Source organism: Mustelus asterias, chromosome 16 (genome assembly GCF_964213995.1).
Source record: "Mustelus asterias chromosome 16, sMusAst1.hap1.1, whole genome shotgun sequence".
Taxonomy (NCBI): domain Eukaryota; kingdom Metazoa; phylum Chordata; class Chondrichthyes; order Carcharhiniformes; family Triakidae; genus Mustelus; species Mustelus asterias.
The window spans coordinates 70384282-70405088 of record NC_135816.1 but is presented as its reverse complement, the minus strand read 5'-3'; the positions used below and the strand labels follow the sequence as shown (position 1 = coordinate 70405088).

Sequence of the window (20807 nt, the reverse complement as noted above, 5' to 3'; positions counted from 1 at the left end):
GAGGGGAAAACAAATGAGAAGAATCACTGAACTGATTTGAGAACCTTAGGCAGTTCCCAGAGGATTTTGAGCATTGGGTGCTAAATCTCCCTCCTGCCTGATCACTCTCAAAACTGCATCCAGTGTCAAAATGTATTGTTGGCAATTTGGAAAATATGATAAGATGCTGAGAATTCACTTTCCTTTCACTATTTGCTACATTTCCAGTAAAATAACCGTTATTCATCAGTGGTTCTCGGTCTCATTTAACACTAACAAAATGGTTGGTTTATTGCTGAAAGCAAAACAGAATATTCTGGAAATGCTGGGTAGAACAGGGGACATTTGTGCAAAAAAGAGGAGAGGTGGACAGACTCTCAGTCCGAACTGTTTGTTTTGAATTACCAGTGTAGAATGTAGTGGGTTGCAATAACTGGTGACCAGGGACTGCCAATAATAAAGGTTTATTAATACTGAGCAGCTCCTACGTGCTGTGTGTCTGCCCGCACTCGGGAGAATTCCCATGCTGCAGACGCGTGATCCCCTTTTGTCGCTGTATCATCCCAGTGTCCACATGACCACCTGGACCACAATTAGCGTTTACAGCATTTCAACTTATTGCTGCCTTGACTTGGATCCTAAGAATTAAGTAATGAACTTTTTTAAAATTCCTGTGAATTCCTGTGAATGTGTGGGGTTATGGGAATAGGGACTGAGTGGGATGTGGTCGGTACAGACTCGATGGGCTGAATGATCTCCTTCTGTACTGTATGGATTCTATGTCAACCATTCCATGTACAATGGGCGGGGTTTTCCAGCCCTTCTTGCCATTGGGATCTTCTGATCTTTCACGGTAAATCTGCTGAGAGGGGTCGCCTTTGGTGGGATTTTCCAATCCCGCTGGAGGGGCAGGTGAGCCACGCAAAACATCAGTGGGACTGGAAGATCCCACTGGCGGCTAATGATGAGTTGCCTCCGCTATTAGAAAATCACGTAGTGGGGGTACAGGGGAGTGAGACAGTGGGGGTAAATCCTGCCCAATATCTTCCACAACCTGTTGTTGAAAACACTTTGTGCTTTCTGAAGATCGATATTCTTTGCTTGGGAATCTTTGCTTTATCCATGACAGGATGCTCCTTGAAACAGAATGTAGAATGGACAGCAGAAGAGAGATAGATGAGTCCAAATAGAAGAGAGAATTTTGAAACCATAGCACTAAAAACAAAACAGTATGCCTTTAGGGGGGAAACATATCAATGATAGGCTTAGATGAAGAGGGGTGGGATGAGGATCATAGAAATCATAGAAACCCTACAGTGCAGAAGGAGGCCATTCGGTCCATCGAGTCTGCACCGACCACAATCCCACCCAGGCCCTACCCCCACATATTTACCCGCTAATCCCTCTAACCTACGCATTTTAGGATTCTAAGGGGCAATTTTTAACCTGGCCAATCAACCTAACCCGCACATCTTTGGACTGTGGGAGGAAACCGGAGCACCCGGAGGAAACCCACGCAGACACGAGGAGAATGTGCAAACTCCACACAGACAGTGACCCGAGCCGGGAATCGAACCCGGGACCCTGGAGCTGTGAAGCAGCAGTGCTAACCACTGCGCTACCGTGCCGCCCATCTGACACAAACCTGTTGGCCCTATTTTTGTGTTATAAATTCCATACATTCTCTGTGTAAATTCTCTGTGGAAACAAACTCCTCTGTGTTCAAGCAGCTTGATTAATTCGGCTAATTTTGCATATTGGTTTGAAAAATGAGAATTGACAATAGCAGATGGTTAAGTCTGTAGTGTGCGGCCACACAGTACCTGTCTCTGTACACTTACCAAGTGGTGTGTCTCACTTTCAGGAACAGAGAGAATGTTTTCTCCAGTGAAATGCCTTTGGTACAGGAGGTCACCACCACACTGAGGGAATGGGGCATCATCTGGAAGCAGCTCTATACGGTAAGGCCTTACGTTTCCCACGTGCAGTGGTGAAACCCAGTTCAACCTCATCAGCACTCACTCTCCCCTTATACTGTTGCTAAATTATCAGACCGTTTGTATGACGTTTAGCATCAGGTAAATTTTCTCCAGTTAAAGTTTATTTATTAGTGTCACAAGTAGGCTTACATTAACACCGCAATGAAGTTACTGTGAAAATCCCCTAATTGCTACATTCCGCCGCCTGTTCGTGTACACTGAGGGATAATTTTAGCATGGCCAATGCACCTAACCAGCATATCTTTCGGACTGTGGGAGGAAACCAGAGCACCTGGAGGAAACCCATGCAGACACAGAGAGAGCATGCAGACTCCACACGCACAGTGACCCAAGCCGGGAATTGAACCCTTGTCCTCGGCACTGTGAGGCAGCAGTGCTAACCACTGTGCCACCATGCTGCCCCTGTGTTTCCATGCAGCCCCAAACATGAGATTAGTGGTTCCACCGAGATAAATGTTGGAAAGACAAAAGCCATTGTTTTCGGTCCCCACTCCAAACTCCGTTCTCGAGCTACTGATTCCATTGCAGTCCATGGCAATGACCTGGGGCTGAAACAGACTGTGCACAATCTCGGTGTCATGTTTGATCCCTTCAACCACATTTTCATGCCATCAATAAGATCACCTTTGCATTATCGCCCATCTCAGTTCTGTCACTGAAACTGTCATCCACCACACTCCTGGCTGCTCTCCCACATTATATTTAAAATTCAGCCAAAACCTCTGTCGCCTGTGTCCTAACTTACATCACTTCCCCTTGCCTATCAGCTCTCCACAAATTGATTGACATTGGCTCCAGGTCATGCAACATCTTGATTTTAAAATACTCAAATCCCTCCATGGCCTCACACCTCGCTCCCTCTGTAATCTCCTCCAGTCCCATTAACCATCCAAGATTTCATCACTCATCTAATTCTGGTCACTTGGGCAACCCCGATTTTTAATATCTCCACCATTGGTGGATGTGTCTTCAACTGCCTAGACCCTAAACTCTGGAACATCCTCCCACTGCCCCCTCTGCCTCATTATCTCTCTTTCCTCCCCTCACTCAAAGCCTATCACAGTGACCAGGCTTCTGGCCATGTGACCTAATATTTCCTCATGTGCCTCGGTGTCATACTTTGTGTTAAAATGCTCCTGGGAAGTGCCTTTTGATGTTTTATTAGATTAAAGGGAATTGGATAAATGTAATTTGTTGCTATAATGTTTTTATCAGCTCTTCTATTTCAAGAAAATGAAAGGCTGTTTCACCCAGGATTGTGGTTAGTTCAAATCCAGACTGCTGATATGAAGTTCCCCTCACTGCTGATTAAGGGCTTGAGTGAATGCCTCAAACACTTGTTCCTCGTGGGCACAAATAGCAATTGGCACTGCTTGGCCAAAGACTAGAATCTCATCCATTCATAATGAATGGGTAGCATGGTGACACAGTGATTAGCGCTGCAGCTTCACAGCGCCAGGGACCCGGGTTTAATTCCAGCCTTGGGTGACTGTCTGTGTGGAGTTTGCATATTCTCCCTGTGTCTGTGTGGGTTTCCTTTGGGTGCTCCGGTTTCCTCCTGCACTCCAAACATGTGTGGGTTAGGTTAATTGGCCATGCTAAATTGACCCCTAGTGTCAGGGGGATTAGCAGGGTAAATATGTGGGGTTACGGGGATAGGGCCTAGGTGGAATTGTTGGTGCAAGGTTGATGGGCTGAATGATCTACTTCTGAACTGTAGGGATTCTCTGATTCTATGTACCTCACACAGAAAGGGCATGAGAATTGGAAAACTTCATACTGATATGTTATAGGCAGATAAAGTCAGGAGTAGTCTATTCAGCCCCTTGAGCCTGTTCCACATTCAATTAGATTATGGCTAATCAGTAACAACCCCATCTATCTGCCTTGGCTCCATAACCAGATGAAAAATCTAACTCCGCTTTAAATATATTCAGTGACCCAGTGACACAATGGCTCTCTTGATAAGAGAATTCGAAAGTCCAATGAACCACTGAGAGAAAAGAAAATCATCTTCATCTCTATTTATTTTTAAACTGTGGCCCCTAGTTCTAGCTCTCCTATAAGAGGACAAATCCTCCAGGATCCACCCTGCCAAGACCCCTCAGAATGCTAAATATTTCAAGCAAACTGCATTGTGTTGGAAGATGTTATGCTTCTTGACTGCTGTAACTGCACCCATTCAGATGAGAGTTGAGTCATCCATTTGAAGGGTCAGGATGAGGCACTCTTTTCAGAGTAACATCTTCTGACTCCACTCCTGCCTCAACTCATCTGCTACTGAAATGCTCACTTATGCCTTGGTCACTCTAGACTTGGCGATTTAACATACCCCTGGTCAACCTCTCACATTTCATCCTCCATAAATGTAAGATCATCCTAAACTCTACTGCCCCTGTTCTAACTCGTACCAAATCCCATGCAGCCATTACTCTTGTCCTGACTGACCTATATTAGCTTCCAGTTAAGCAATGCCATGACTTTAAAGTTCTCATCCTGGTTTTCAAATGCTTCCCTCTCTCTGTAATGTCCTTCAGTCCTACAACCCTCCCAGCAGCTCTGTATTGCTCTCATTCTGGCAGCTTGAGCATCCTTGATGTCAATCACTCCACCCTTGGTAGCAGTCCCTTCAACTATCTAGGCCTTAACCTCTGAAATTCTCTCCTTAAACCTCTCTGCCTCTCTATCTGCTTCTTTAAGTCATTTCTTAAAATCTACCTCTTTGACCAAGATTTTGGTCACATGCCCTAATATCTCCTTACGTGTCTCAGTGCCAAATTTTCCTTCATAAAGTTCCTGTGGGACATTTTAAGAACATAAGAAATATGAGCTCCAGTCAATCTTAAAGCTCACTGACCCTTCTTGGCCATTCAACATGATAATTTCTGATCTTGAGCTTCAACTCCACTTTCCTACCCACTCCCAATACCCCTTGATTCCATGAGACAAAAATATGTCTATCTAAACCTTACACATGTTCAATAATTGAGCATTCACAACCCTCTGGGGTAGAGGATTCCACAACCATTTGAGAGGAGAAATTGGTCCTCACCTCAGTCCTAAATGATCAGCCCCTTATGCTGAGACTATGCCCCTGTGTTCTAGATTCCTCAGCCAGGGGAAACAACCTCACTTTCTGTCAAGTTCTGACAGAATCTTGTATGTTTCAAATAGATCAATCTTGTAAACTCATTGTCTTATGATAGTGAAAGTGCTATATAAATAGAAGTTGTTATTGTTGTTATTGAGTACCCAGTCATTGCCCTGCTCTTGAACCAAGTGCTCCTATGACTGGTCCTTGTTTTGGCTTTAGGTCAATGGTAAGCCCCATGATGTTGATTGCGATGACTTGATGACAATAATGTAATTGAAGATTAGTGGGTGAAAGTCTGACTTTTTCTTGTGTAAGACAGGAATCACCTGGCACTTATGTAGTGCTACCCGTCATTTGTCAACCGAAGCCTGATATTAAGGCAAAATACTGTGGTTGCTGGAATCTGGAACAAAAACAGAAAATGTTGGAAAATCTCAGCAGGTCTGACAGCATCCGTGGAGAGAGAATAGAGTAAGAATTTTAACAACACCAGGTTAAAGTCCAACAGGTTTATTTGGTAGCAAATACCATTAACTTTTGGAGCGCTGCTCCTTCGTCGGATGGAGTAGAAATGACATTTCCACTCCATCTGACGAAGGAGCAGCGCTCCGAAAGCTAATGGTATTTGCTACCAAATAAACCTTTTGGACTTTAACCTGGTGTTGTTAAAATTCTTACTGTGTTCACCCCAGTCCAATGCCGGCATCTCCACATCGAGAGAGAATAGAGCCAGCATTTTGAGTCTGGATGACCCTTCATCAGAGCCCCACAGTTCTGATGAAGGGTCATCCAGACTCTCAACGTTGGCTCTGTTCTCTCTCTACATTTGATGTCAGACCTACTGAGATTTTCCAGCATTTTCTGTTTTTGTTGTAAAGTCTGATATTAACCAGGTTCTGTTCTGTTCTAAGATGGTGTTGTCGGCTTTGGGTACAGACAACACTTAAACTGCAGTCGACTTGGGTACAGACAACACTTAAACCCGGAGTACTCAATTCCAAGCTTTAATAACTTGTGCACAAGTGAGAACATGAGGCAAGCAAAGCACTGCAGGGTGTTCTGTTGATACATACAAACAATTTAGCAGTTATAGTTAATTACAGCAAATGAGAAATGAGCTATTTTCTAATCCTTCATTTGCATACATATCCACCAATCATAGCATAGTCTTTTGCGCTTCCTTATCCAATAGAAAACCGTCTCCTGCCAATCTTTCATTAGCATAATATGTCCCCATATCTTGCCCTTCCCTTATGGAAATGTCTTATTTCCCATCCTCTGGTGAAGGCTGGGAATGGGATGTTTACAAGAAGTATACAAGAGAAGATTAGTCATTTATCATGAATACGCAAGCACTGGCTTCAGTGAAGGCCTCGTATGCTGATAAACATTTTCCATTACTGACAGAGTTTTCCTTTGACAATTATGGAACTTTAATTTTGACAATTGTTGTAACCTAACTTCCACAATAGTAAAGGCTTCTTCATTGGAGAGAGCAGGGAGGAAGGGCGGTGAAGCGCCTCCCACTCGTAGCACTCTCCCCAGGGTATCGCGAGTCTTGTGAGTCACCTCCCATTCGAGGCACTTCTGACACACTGGACAGAATTTTCTGGATTTGGGAACTTTTTAGCCATTGGATCATTTTCAGCACCTGACATTGTTTGCAGCAGTATTGACCGGAATTTTCCAGCAGTTACCACTGCCGCCGCCCCCCCCCCGCCATCTCTTGTGGCTTTCCCCGCAGTGGAAGCAACTCACCATTGGCTGCTGGTGGGATCTTCCAGTCCTGATGAAGTCAATGGCAATATGCATGTCTCGCCCATCTGTAACTTCCAGGTGAATCTTCTGGAAGGTGGCTGATTAAGAATTCTTTAGATGTGGCAGGCAGTCTAAGTAGGTGGGAAGTCGATTCAGTGTTCCGCATTGCAAGTTTGGTTGGCAGCATTTACTGTGTCTGCAGTGAGAGTGCTGCTGAGGGATATGGCTGGAGCAAGAGGGATAGAAGGGAAAGCACGATCATTCTGAAGGGAACAGCTGCCAGAGATTTCAGTCCTTGGGATCTCCTCATGCAATGTAACCTCAGCCAACAGAATACATCAGCCCTGCCAGTTTTTGCCATTCAAGATTAGAAAGCCTTGAATTCTCACTGCCTTGATCACCCACTGTGCATCTCGTCTCCTCCTCAGAGTCACTGAGGTGTTGACACACCTCCAGCGCCACTGGAGAAATTGCAACATCAGTGAAAGGCTGCAGTCAATTGTTTAATTGTTGTTGGGACGGCACGGTGGCACAGTCATTATCATTGCTGCCTCACAACATCAGGGACCCAGGTTCAATTCCGGCCTTGGGTCACTGTCTGTGTGGAGTTTGCATGGGTTTCTTCTGGGTGCTCCAGTTTCCTCCTACACTCCAAAGATGTGTGGGTTAGATTGATTGGCCATGCTAAATTAACCCGAGTGTTAGGGAGATTAGAAGAGTAAATATGAGGGGTTGTGGGAATAGGGCCTGGGTGGGATTGTGGTTGGTGCAGGCTCGATGGGCCGAATGGTATCTTTCTGCAGTGTAGGGATTCTATGATGAATTATCCACCTCAATTAGCCCTGCTGACCTTGGGAAAAGTAGCCGGGGAGTAAATACATCGACAAATTGGCCATATTCATTGTTATCTCATTTTTACCAACCCCACCTTCATCAAACTAACTTCCCCACCCCAAAAAGCCTGGTAAAATTCCCCTCCCCTGCCCCACTCCTCAACTCTTCATGGATGTCTTTTTGTGCAGTGGGCAGCATCTCTACCTCCGAGCTAGAATTTCAGGGTTTGAAATTCTAGCTCGGGGGTCCCACCCTTTGATGGCCAAAGAAGGTGAGTTCATAATGTGGCCAAGATGGTTGCAGCATTCCTGGTCGCATAGTAATTCCTGGTCAGTCATGTGATGGAAAGAGCATTGGAGCCCCTGCTTCCATAGCTCCACATTACAACATGCTTGTAGAAACACGTACTGTCACAGTAACTTACACTCTGAGGGAACACACCACCATCATGCCTTCAGGATAATTCCTGACAATGCAACTGGAAGTATGAAGAACATGTTAACAGGGCCTTCTCTCACGCCCCTCCATCTATGTAGTAATATTCAGTGTGGAGGGAGGGAGCTGAACCAGTCAAAATGTCACCCATAACTGGGGGAGGAATAAAAAATCTCATTATTTTTGGCTTAATATTGAAGTTAACATTGTATTTAGCAACAAACTTCATGACTTTTAAACTGACATTAAAGAAGGAGGGATTCTTCATGGGTTATTGCATTCTTTGGAATTAGTTAAAGAGTCATAAAATCATTACGGCTCTGAAAGAGGCCTTATAGCCGATCAAGTCAATGCTGGTTTTCTGCTGAAAAATCAGCCCCATGACCTCGCTCTATGCCCCGTTGCCCTGCAAGTTTATTTAACTCGAGTGTCCATCAAAATTCTTTTGATAATCAACGTCTCTTCTTCTACCACGCTTGTTTCATGTCACTACCATTCATTGCCTCAAAAGGTTCTTCCTCACATTCTCTTTCCCAGAACCTTAAATCTGTGTCTCCTAGTCATTGTAACATCAGCTAATTGGAGCAATCTTTCTTTGTTGCCCTTATCTAAACCTGTCATGATCTTGTCCACCTCTATCAGATCTCCCTTCAATCTCCTTTGCTCTGAGGAGAACTGCCCTCTGCTTCTCCAATTTAATCTGATAACTAAAATCCCCTTCTCAAAGGCATTGAGCATAAAAGCAGGAGAGTTATGTTGAACCTTTATAAAGTTCTGGTTAAGCCCCAGCTAGAGTGTTGTATCCAGTTCTGGTCACCACACTCGAAGAAGGATACTGTTCGTCTTAACATGTTGGCTGGAATTCTCTGGCCTCTCATACCCTGCCACGACTGCCAATGAGAACGGAGAATTTGGTGCTCAGCCAAATCTCCATTCACTGCAGCAGGGACTGGATTGTTAGGAATGGGTTAACAGATCTTTCAATCAAGTCCTAATTTGATGTCAATTATCCAATAGACGTCACTGATATATAAAGGGGTTACAGGTGGCATTGGGTTTTTAGGGAGAATTGTATGTGGCGTTGATTCAAAGAAATAGAGATAGTTTTGAAGAAGCAGAACTTGTGTCTCCTTTACTGAACTGTAACTGAGAGGCTCGAATATGGATAATCCCAGCCAAGAGTGAGGTTGGAGAATTCCAGCCTAAACCTTTAATTTAGGTGCATCACCTGCTATGGTATTGAGCCATGCACATCTGATTCCTGTGAAAACTGAGTGTACCTTCCAGTCAGTGTAGCTACAGTAGGCCTCAGTGGCCTTGGCTTGGGCTTGAGAGGAAAGAAGATGGAGAGGAAATTTGATAGAGGCAGTCAAAATCGTGAGGGGTCGGGACAGAGTAGATAGAGAAGTTCCCATCAGCAGAAGGATCGAGAACTAGAGGACACTGATTAAAAGTAATTGGCAAAAGAAGTGGCTAAATGAGGAAAAACCTTTTCATGCAATGAGTTAGAAATGCACTGCCTGAAAGTGTAGTGGAGGCAATTCTAGTTGAGTTATTCAGAGGGAATTGGATTATTGTCTGGGAAAGAAGAATGTGCGGGGCTACACGGAGAAGGCTGGGAAGTGGCACGCAGTGTGTTGTTCCTTCAGAGAGCTAGTACAGACATGACGGGCTGCATGGTCTTCTTCTGTGCTATCAACATTCTATGATTCCCGGAAAAATAGCCCGGATTTCTTCCTTAAAATTAATTTGAGATGTGGGCTCTGCTGGCTACAGCATTTATTGTTCATCCCAAGCTGCCTTCTTGAACCTCTGCAGTCCATGTGGTGTAGGTACACCGTGATGTGGAGATGCCGGCATTGGACTGGGGTAAATACAGTAAGAGTTTTAACAACACCAGGTTAAAGTCCAACAGGTTTATTTGGTAGCAAATGCCATTAGCTTTCGGAGCGCTGCTCCTTCATCACTTGGAGTGGAAATCTGCTCTCAAACAGGGCACAGAGACACAAAATCAAGTTATAGAATACTGAGAAACTTGATGTCTGTGTCGATATGCGCGATCTTCTTGGAGATCCTCTCCGAAGATGCCCTCTTAAGAACAGGACATGGCACTCGACTTATCGATTGACAGTTCCGACGCGCCACAGTGAAAAACCGCACCTACCTCCTCAGAAGACAAACACGGGACACGGTGGACAGAGTATCCTTCGTCGTCCAGTACTTCCCCGGAGCGGAGAAGCTACGGCATCTCCTCCGGAGCCTTCAACATGTCATTGATGAAGACGAACATCTCGCCAAGGCCATCCCCACACCCCCACTTCTTGCCTTCAAACAACTGCACACCTCAAACAGTAAGAAGTCTCACAACACCAGGTTAAAGTCCAACAGGTTTATTTGGTAGCAAATACCATAAGCTTTCGGAGCGCTGCCCCTTCATCAGATGGAGTGGTTATCTGTTCTCAAACAGTGCAAACAGACTCAGAAATCAAATTACAGAATACTGATTAGAATGCAAATCTCGACAGCCAGCCAGGTCTTAAATGTACAGACAATGTGGGTGGAGGGAGCATTCAACACAGGTTAAAGAGACACCTCAAACAGACCATTGTCCGCAGCAAACTACCCAGCCTTCAGGAGAACAGTGACCACGACACCACACAGCTCTGCCACAGCAACCTCTGGAAGACGTGCCGGATCATCGACACGGATGCCATCATCTCACGTGAGAACACCATCTACCAGGTACACGGTACCTACTCTTGCAACTCAGCCAACGTTGTCTACCTGATGTGCTGCAGGAAAGGATGTCCCGAGGCATGGTACATTGGGGAAACCATGCAGACGCTACAACAACGGATGAATGAACACCGCTCGACAATCACCAGGCAAGACTGTTCTCTTCCTGTGGGGGAGCACTTCAGCGGTCACGGGCATTCAGCCTCTGATCTTCGGGTCAGCGTTCTCCAAGGCGGCCTTCACGACACACGACAGCGCAGAGTCGCTGAGCAGAAACTGATAGCCAAGTTCCGCACACATGAGGACGGCCTAAACCGGGATGTTGGGTTTATGTCACACTATCAGTAACCCCCACAGCTTGCCTCCTGGACTTGCAGAATTTCACTGGCTGTCCTGTCTGGAGACAATACACATCTCTTTAACCTGTGCTTAATGCTCCCTCCACTCACATTGTCTGTATCTTTAAGACCTGGTTGGCTGTAGGGATTTGCATTCTAATCAGTATTGTGTAACTTGATTTTGTGTCTCTGTGCCCTGTTTGAGAGCAGATTTCCACTCCATCTGACGAAGGAGCAGCGCTCCGAAAGCTAAAGGCATTTGCTACCAAATAAACCTGTTGGACTTTAACCTGGTGTTGTTAAAACTCTTATTGTGTAGGTACACCCACAGTGTTGTTCAGAAGGAAGATCCAGGATTTTGACCCAGTGACAGTGAATGATCAGTGATATATTTTCAAGTCAGGATAGTGAGTAACTTGGAGGGGAACTTCCAGGTGATGGTGTTCCCATGTCCCTGCTGCCCTTGTCCTTCTAGATGGTAGGGGTCGCAGGTTTGGAAGATGCTGCCTAAAGAGCCTTTCTGCAGTGCAACTTGTAGATGGTACACACCGTTGCCATTGTTTGTCAGTGATGGGGGGAGTGAATATTTGTGGATGGGGTGCCAGTCAAGAGGGCTGCTTTCTTCTGGGTGGTGTCAAGCTTCTTGAGTGTTGTTGGAGCTACACTCATCTAGGTAAGTGGAGGGAATCCGTCACACTCTTGATTTCTGCCTTGTAGATAGTGGACTGGCTTCGATGAGTCAGGAGTTGAGTTACTCGACACAGGATTCCTAGCCTTTGACCTGCTCTTGTAGCCACAGTATTTATATGTCTGGTTAAGCTCAGTTTCTGGTCAATGGTAATTCCCAGGATGTTGATAGTTCTTCTGTTGCCATCTTGTGACCCATGCCACTTCTGGGATTCAGACTATAGAACATAAAACATAGAACATTACAGCGCAGTATAGGCCTTTTGACCCTCGATGTTGCGCCGACCTGTGAAACCAATCTAAAGCCCATCTAACCTACACTATTCCAATATCATCCATATGGGATGGGTTGGTAAGTTTGCTGACGACACCAAGGTAGGTGGTGTTGTGGATAGTTTGGAGGGATGTCAGAAGTTGCAGCGAGACATAGATAGAATGCAAGACTGGGCGGAGAAGTGGCAGATGGACTTTAACCCGGATAAGTGTGTGGTGATCCATTTTGGCAGATCCAATGGGATGAAGCAGCAGTATAATATGAAGGGTACCATTCTTAGCAGTGTAGAGGATCAGAAGGACCTAGGGGTCCGGGTCCATAGGACTCTTAAATCGGCCTCGCAGGTGGAGGATGCGGTCAAGAAGGCGTACGGCGTACTGGCCTTCATTAATCGAGGGATTGAGTTTAGGAGTCGGGAGATAATGCTGCAGCTTTATAGGACCCTGGTTAGACCCCACTTGGAGTACTGCGCGCAGTTCTGGTCACCTCATTACAGGAAAGATGTTGAAGCCATTGAAAGGGTGCAGAGGAGATTTACAAGGATGTTGCCTGGATTGGGGGGCATGCCTTATGAGGATAGGTTGAGGGAGCTTGGTCTCTTCTCCCTGGAGAGACGAAGGATGAGAGGTGACCTGATAGAGGTTTACAAGATGTTGAGAGGTCTGGATAGGGTAGACTCTCAGAGGCTATTTCCAAGGGCTGAAATGGTTGCTACGAGAGGACACAGGTTTAAGGTGCTGGGGGGTAGGTACAGAGGAGATGTCAGGGGTAAGTTTTTCACTCAGAGGGTGGTGGGTGAGTGGAATCGGCTGACGTCGGTGGTGGTGGAGGCAAACTCGTTGGGGTCTTTTAAGAGACTTCTGGATGAGTACATGGGATTTAATGGGATTGAGGGCTATAGATAGGCCTAGAGGTGGGGATGTGATCGGCGCAACTTGTGGGCCGAAGGGCCTGTTTGTGCTGTGGCTTTCTATGTTCTATATGTTTATCCAATGACCATTTAAATGCCCTTAATGTTGGCAAGTCCACTACTGTTGCAGGCAGGGCATTCCACGCCCTTACTACTCTCTGAGTAAAGAACCTACCTCTGAAATCTGTCCTATATCTATCACCCCTCAATTTAAAGCTATGTCCCCTCATGCTAGCCATCACCATCCGAGGAAAAAGGCTCTCACTGTCCACCCTATCTAATCCTCTGATCATCTTATATGCCTCTATTAAGTCACCTGTTAACCTTCTTCTCTCTAACGAAAACAGCCTCAAGTCCCTCAGCCTTTCCTCATAAGACCTTCTCACCATACCAGGCAACATCCTGGTAAATCTCCTCTGCACCCTTTCCAACACTTCCAAGTCCTTCCTATAATGCGGCGACCAGAACTGTACGCAATACTCCACGTGCAGCCGCACCAGAGTTTTGTACAGCTGCAACATGACCTCATGGCTCCGAAACTCAATCCCTCTACCAATAAAAGCTAACACACCGTACGCCTTCTTAACAACCCTATCAACCTGGGTGCCAACTTTCAGGGATTTATGCACATGGACACCGAGATATCTCTGCTCATCCACACTACCAAGTATCTTACCATTAGCCCAGTACTCTGTAATCCTGTTACTCCTTCCAAAGTGAATCACCTCACACTTTTCCGCATTAAACTCCATTTGCCACCTCTCAGCCCAGCTCTGCAGCTTATCTATGTCCCTCTGTAATCTGCAACATCCTTCCGCACTGTCCACAACTCCACCGGCTTTAGTGCCATCCGCAAATTTACTAACCCATCCTTCTACGCCCTCATCCAGGTCATTTATAAAAATGACAAACAGCAGTGGCACCAAAACCACTAGTACACCACTAGTAACTGAACTCCAGGATGAACATTTCCCATCAACCACCACCCTCTGTCATCTTACAGCTAGCCAATTTCTGATCCAAACCGCTAAATCACCTTCAATCCCATGCGTCCGCATTTTGTGCAATAGCTTACCGTGGGGAACCTTATCAAACGCTTTACTGAAATCCATATACACCACATCAACTGCTTTACCCTCATCCACCTCTTTGGTCACCTTCTCAAAGAACTCAATAAGGTTTGTGAGGCATGACCTACCCTTCACAAAACCGTGTTGACTATCCCTAATCAAATTATTCCTTTCTAGATGATTATAAATCCTATCTCTTATAATCCTTTCCAAAACTTTGCCCACAACAGAAGTAAGGCTCACTGGTCTATAATTACCAGGGTTGTCTCTACTCCCCTTCTTGAACAAGGGGACAACATTTGCTATCCTCCAGTCTTCTGGCACTATCCCTGTAGACAATGACGACATAAAGATCAAAGCCAAAGGCTCTGCAACCTCCTCCCTTGCGTCCCAGAGAATCCTAGGATAAATCCCATAAAGCCCAGGGGACTTATCTATTTTGGCTAGACATGGCCATTATTTATATGTTTGCATAAATTACCCATAGAGTACTTAGAATGTGGAACTCACTGCTACAAGGCGAATTTGAGGCAAATCATGTGGATGTATTTAAGAGCAAACTGGATAAACACATGAGCGAGAAAGGAATTGAAGGATATGGGGCTAGATGATGAGGGGTTGGAGGAGTTTCGTACAGGGCATAAACACTGCATAGACCAGTTGGTTTGAATAGCTTGTTCCTGTTCTGTCCATTCTATGTAATTCTCTGTGCAGGCGAGCCATGGATGGTTGCTATATGGTGTCACAAATCAGTTCCGTCAAAAGAGGAGGGATGAAACCTATTACTGACAATGTGAAAACATTAAATGATGTTCCAAACAACACCACACATGATCTACTGAATAATTTTATTTTTCTATTTTGTTCTCCTTCTTTATATCTTGAGTCCTCTCGTCCTTGAAGGTTATTCCTCTTTAATCATTCACTAACAGGTTCGCCCTGCATGCTTGTCACATTCGCTTTCCTAGGGAAATTGAAATGCAGTAACCCCTCAGTAATCTGCTGTTGCTAAAGAGCTCCAACATGAAGGGTTGCCTTGCAGAGAGCGTCATTCACATTTCCTCCATCAATCCATTGTTTGGTCTTTAATTAGCAACCACTGATCACACTGGCTTCTGGTCAGAGATGATGCTGTCAAAACCAATTCTCCTTTATAGCATTCTGAGACTGTGTGGTCAAAGCCCATTCTCTGAGGTCAACCCAAAAGCATCTGCCTATTAGTAGTTGTAATTGCACCGTAGACCATAGGATGTGAGCTCTTGGCCTGAGGTCACTGGTTTGACAGCTGTTCTTATAGAACAAAGTTAGTTTTCTTGAATAACCAAGATTATTAGAACCAGCGAATCAAATTGTTGGTAGGGGTTGACTAGGTGAGAGTGTGGAGCTGGCGAGTCCAGTCAGGGACCATTCAGAGCCCTGTTAAACCCCAGTATGTTTAACATTCTTCAAGGATAGCTGACAAACTTTGAAAACTTTAATCCTCAGCCGAGTTTGGGAGACACAAAACTTTCACTCTATTCTTTCTCCACAGATACTAGTTTTCTGGTTATTTTTCAGATTCCAGCATCTGCTGGACTAGTTCTTTTTGGCCTACCAGGGATTCCCTCTATGGATCAAAGAATATCCGATTAGGAGGGTGCCCTGAGCCCTTAGGAAGGCCTCCAGCGTCCATTAGGCAGTTTCTCCACGCAGCAGGACTCCCTCCACTGGTAAAATGCAGAAGAGACCCTGAAGTGGCCATTTAAATGGCACAATTGATTTCTGGGTGGCTGCGTGGTTCTGTCTCCACACCTTTCACTGTTGATTTTGCGCAACACATCACTCCTCCATATGCCTCTCCTGCTCCTACATGCCCCATAAAAATCAACTCATTGAGCACAATACATGCTCCTCAAAACCAGATTTGAGGTTGCTTTAATCCTTGGCCCTTATCTGCCTGCTGCCACCAAGCTGGCACCCAGTATGAGTGGAGCTGACTGGCGAGTAGGAAAAGGGGTTGAGACCGTTACAAGCTGTGGACAAGCAGGAGATTTCTGGAGCACCTAGTGGGAGGAAATATAACCCCTCAGAAATTAGGGGAAAGTCTAATGCAATGGAGACCATGCGCCCAGCAGGAGTGCGCACATGAGTCAGGGAAGGAGTGCTCCCATGGGGGTCGGCCCGACAACAGAAAGTGTTTCACTTACTACCAGGGCCTCATCAGTCAGCCTCCCCATGCAGCAGAACAGTCTCCGCTGGCAAATTGACTGCATTCACTGATGGGAAATGCCACAGCAGCTTGCAATGACAAGGGTTCATTGGGGTGCTGTTAACATAATGGGATCTGGTTTACACCTGCTTCCAAGTGGCCCTGCAGCCACTGGCTAGCCAAGAGTAGTTAAAATGGTGGCCAGTAGGAGTGTGCATTAAGGGGAAATACGGAGATAGGTTCAAATCAATCTCAAAGCCTATTCTATGGACTGAGGAAACCTCAGAGCAACTCAAATAAGTATTAATGATTGATAATGGTGAGGGTGCTGCCCTGAACAAAATGCACAGATTCTTAAGCCAAGCTAAAGGATAAGAAAGATCATGTTTTTTTTTCCATGGTGAATGAGTGAAATATTTTTCACTTTGTATAGACACAACACTGTTTGGCAATTTTGGCTCTGTTTGGCTCAAGTCCCAAACCCTGCAAATAGGAAATATCAAGGATTGTGCCCGGAACTCATCTCCCCCCCTAGGATTGCTTTAAGCTGCTGATTCCATGTGGAATACTGACATATTGGCATGGATGAAAGATTGGCAAGATAACAGGAAAGACAGAGTTGGCATAAATGGGTTATTTTCTGTTTGGCAGGATGTAATGAGTGGTGTGCCACACTGGTGGGGTCTCAACTGTTTACAATTTATATAAATGACTTGGATGAAGGGACCGAAAGCATAGTTGCTAAATTTGCTGATGATGCAAAGATAGGTAGGAAAGTAAGTTGTGAAGAGCATATAAGAAAGCTACAAAAGGATATTGATGGGTCCGATGAGTGGGCAAATTGAGTTCAATATGGGAAGATGTGAAATTATTCATTTTAGCAGGAAAAATAAATGAAACATATGATCTAAATGGTGAGAGATCACAGAGATCTGATTCAAAGGGATCTGGGTGTCCTAGTACATGAACCACCAAAAGTTAGTATGCAGATGCAGCAAGTAATTAGGAAAGCTAATAGAACGTTAATATTTATTGTGAAGGGAATTGAATATAAAAGTAGGGAGGTTATACTTTAGTTGTACAGGGCATTGCTAAGACCACATCTGGAGTATTGTGTACAGTATGGTGTCCTTATTGAAAGAATGACTTAAATGCTTTGGAAGCTGTTCAGAAAAAGTTTAGCAAGAAGTCTCACAACACCAGGTTAAAGTCCAACAGGTTTATTTGGTAGCAAATACCATAAGCTTTCGGAGCACAGCTCCTTCGTCAGATGGAGTGGATATCTGTTCTCCAAGAAAAGTTTTCTTTTTCACCAGAAAAAGTTTTCACCAGAAAAAGTTTACCAGACTAATACCTGGAATGGGCAGGTTGTTTTATGAGGAAAAGTTGGAGAGGTTAGGCTTGTATCTACTGGAGATTGGGAGAGTAAGAGGTAACTTGATTGAAATATATAAGATCCTGAGGGGTCTTGACAGGGTAGATGTGGAGAGGATGTGTTCCGTTCTGGGAGAATCTAGAACTAGGGGTCACAGTTTAAAAATAAATGTTTCCCCATTTAAGACAGAGATGAGGATTTTTTTTTTCTCTCAGACAGTTATGGGTCATTGGAAGTCTCTTCCTCAGAAAAACAGACACATCCTTCAATATCTTAGACTCTTGATAGGGAAGGGTGAAAAGTTATCGGGGTAGACAGGAATGTGGAGTTGAGGTTACAATCAGATCAGTCATGATCCTATTGAATGGCGGAACAGGCTTGAGGGGCCAAGTGGCCTGCTACTAATTTATACGTACGTATGAATCGTGAATGCTCAAAGACTTCCCCACTCATACCATGGCAGATGCGTGTCAGCATTAATTGTGCAACCAGGGTAAATCCTCACTCTGGGAATGAGGATGGTAGACATTTGGAACCCAATTCAGCAAATGGTGATTAATGGATTTTTGTTAACCAAAATTAAGGGATGTAGGGCAAAGAGGGGTATATGGAGATCAGCCGTGATCTCATTGCATGTTGGTGCAGGCTTAAGGGAATGATGACCAATTCTTGTTCCCAGAACCACAGATATTGCCCAGTCCACTAGAGTGACAAACTCTGGAATATTTACATAAAACAAGTGGTTGCAATTAAATGTGCTTGAAAAGTCAAATATGTATTGCTCAGAACTATTACTCTGTAGTGGCTAATTCATTGCATCCTTACATTTCAAAATGGTGTGCTCCCGTGATTTTATTAACAGGTCGTTAGTGACAACGAGAAAGTGTTCTTCCCTCATTACTTTTTCCAAAGAGGGAAATTGGTGCTATTTGGTGACAGGATTGTATGGTGGCCCCAGGCACACTAAAAATTAAGTTGAAAGTACCCAGCCTCATTTTCCATAAATCTCCACCAGTCAGTTTGAATTGTGTGCAATTTTTCTTTTAATAACCTCTCTGATTTACAGTTCCATATTTGCAGATAAAGAGATCAGCAGCAACACCATTTGATCACCATGTACATCTCTAGTTACAGACTGCACCATTCACCCAATGACAGGCCACTTAATATATTTTATAGGATACATAAAACATAAAGTGCTTGGAATTGAGCAGATCAACTTAAAAAAAAAATCATTCACAGGATATGGGCACCAGTGATAAGGTGCTCATTTATTGCCCATTTCTAGTTGCCCTTGAGAAGGTGGACTTGCAACTGAATGGCTCATTTTCAGTTATTTCAGTGGGCAGATGCGGTGTGGCTGGAATCACCTCTAGACCAGACCGGATAAGAACGGAATTTATTTTCTGAAAGGGAAAGGATCAGTGAACTTGCTGGGTTTTTAACAACTCTAACAACTTCCTGGTCATATTTGCCAATACCAGCAGTTTTGCTTTAATTCCTGAAGACAGTGTTTACAATGTCCTGGTGGGAATTGAACTCAATAGTTGCTAAATTGTTATGCCAAGATTCTAGAAGACTGGACAAGTAACCAAACTACCCACTTCAGTTGCTACCAATCTCAGCCCCCAATACCTAGTGGACATGGACCAATAGCAGAAACCTACCCATATTCAGTAGCTTGGAGGCTGTTTTGAGTTTGAGGTGTTGTTAGATGAGATTGATACGTTGCCGGGCTTTATGTTTGTAGGATGCTGAATTTACCCATTACCTTTCCCCAATGCAGGCTAGTAAGAAGGAAAAATACCTTCAGGTTCGCTCCATGATGTTTGACTTGATGGAATGGCGATCCCAGCTGCTTTCAGGAACGCTGCCCAAGGATGAACTGAAGGAACTAAAGCAGAAAGTCACTTCCAGGATCGATTATGGGAACAGGTAAGTAGCAAGAAGTCTGCTGACCCTTTGCTGATTTACCTAATTTTCTGCACTGATGTGTTCAGCCTTCAGTCTGATAAAGCCTGCTTTTAATAAATTTCTTTTGCAGGAACCATATTGCCAACTAACTGTTAAAATTTGTTGTCGATTATTTTAAGTGACAGCTTTCTGGTTTCAATGACTGGCACCCATGGGTGGAGCACTGGAGTGACCAAAGCCTGGGTTTTTACTCCTGAGCCAGGAGTTGTGACATCTTCTAGCTCCACAAACCCGACCCAGGAAAGAATGGCCATTAAAGTAAGATTTCCATTCTGGGAGTCAGGCTGAGCAACCCTGAAAAATGTGAGGAGAAAGCTGGCTCCAGAGGCCTGCCTTGGTGCACCAACACTATATCAACATGCAGTTCTAAAATACCCTCACACCCACCCGTATCCTATTCCCTTGGCACCTCATGACTCCCAACCATCCTCAATAGCCCTTCATATCCTTCATGTTAACCTATGTCCTCTCTATCCATCCAATGGCTTTTCATACCCCATGCCAACCGATGTCCCCCCCCCAACTTTTATAGCTTCCATGCCAGCTTCATGCCAACTCAAGCCAGCTCACCTAGTATCCACCATGGGCAGACCCCAAGATACGTGCTGAGAATAAATAAAGATCCAAGTGTTTGTTGCAGATTTTATTTAAAAGAAAGTTCTCCTTCAGTTAAAAACCCATTTACTACATTTATAATCCTTCAACTACATTTTTCCCTAAAACAACAAACATTTCATTGAATTACATAATCCCTTATAAAACATGCATTGGAATTCATAGTCTGACTTCAAAGAGTCCATTATCACTTCGAGCTGTCAACCAAATTGTGAAATTGCAGGCACCCTCCTGTAATAATGGACAGTTATAAAACTGGTCTTGTAACACTAATCGTGTAATGGTAGCCCAAAGGCCTATGTCAACAGAGTGAAATAGCAAGAAATAATTTCTTTTTAAGGCTCTAGACAGATTTTTTTTCAAAGAGTTAAAGGACTAAGAGCTTTAAATGCCTTGAAAGCTCCCTTTGACAGTTCATCTTGATACTTTTGACACTTGTTGTGACAGTTATGATCAATTTGTACACCTGACCTCCTGCCAAAGGTGGTATATTACCTCTCCAAAAGAGTACCCTGGCTATACAACTGAATCTGCAAAGTT

General features: G+C 44.4%; 1 protein-coding gene across 1 annotated transcript in view; it reads left to right on the top strand.

Moving 5' to 3' along the window:
* The window catches only part of LOC144505239 (dedicator of cytokinesis protein 2-like), a 618318-nt gene that overhangs the window by 73406 nt on the left and 524105 nt on the right, over positions 1-20807 (top strand). The window contains exons 5-6 of the mRNA XM_078231263.1: positions 1844-1940; positions 19465-19613. Coding sequence (XP_078087389.1) covers positions 1844-1940; positions 19465-19613 — 246 coding nt within the window. The remainder of the gene's footprint in view (positions 1-1843; positions 1941-19464; positions 19614-20807) is intronic.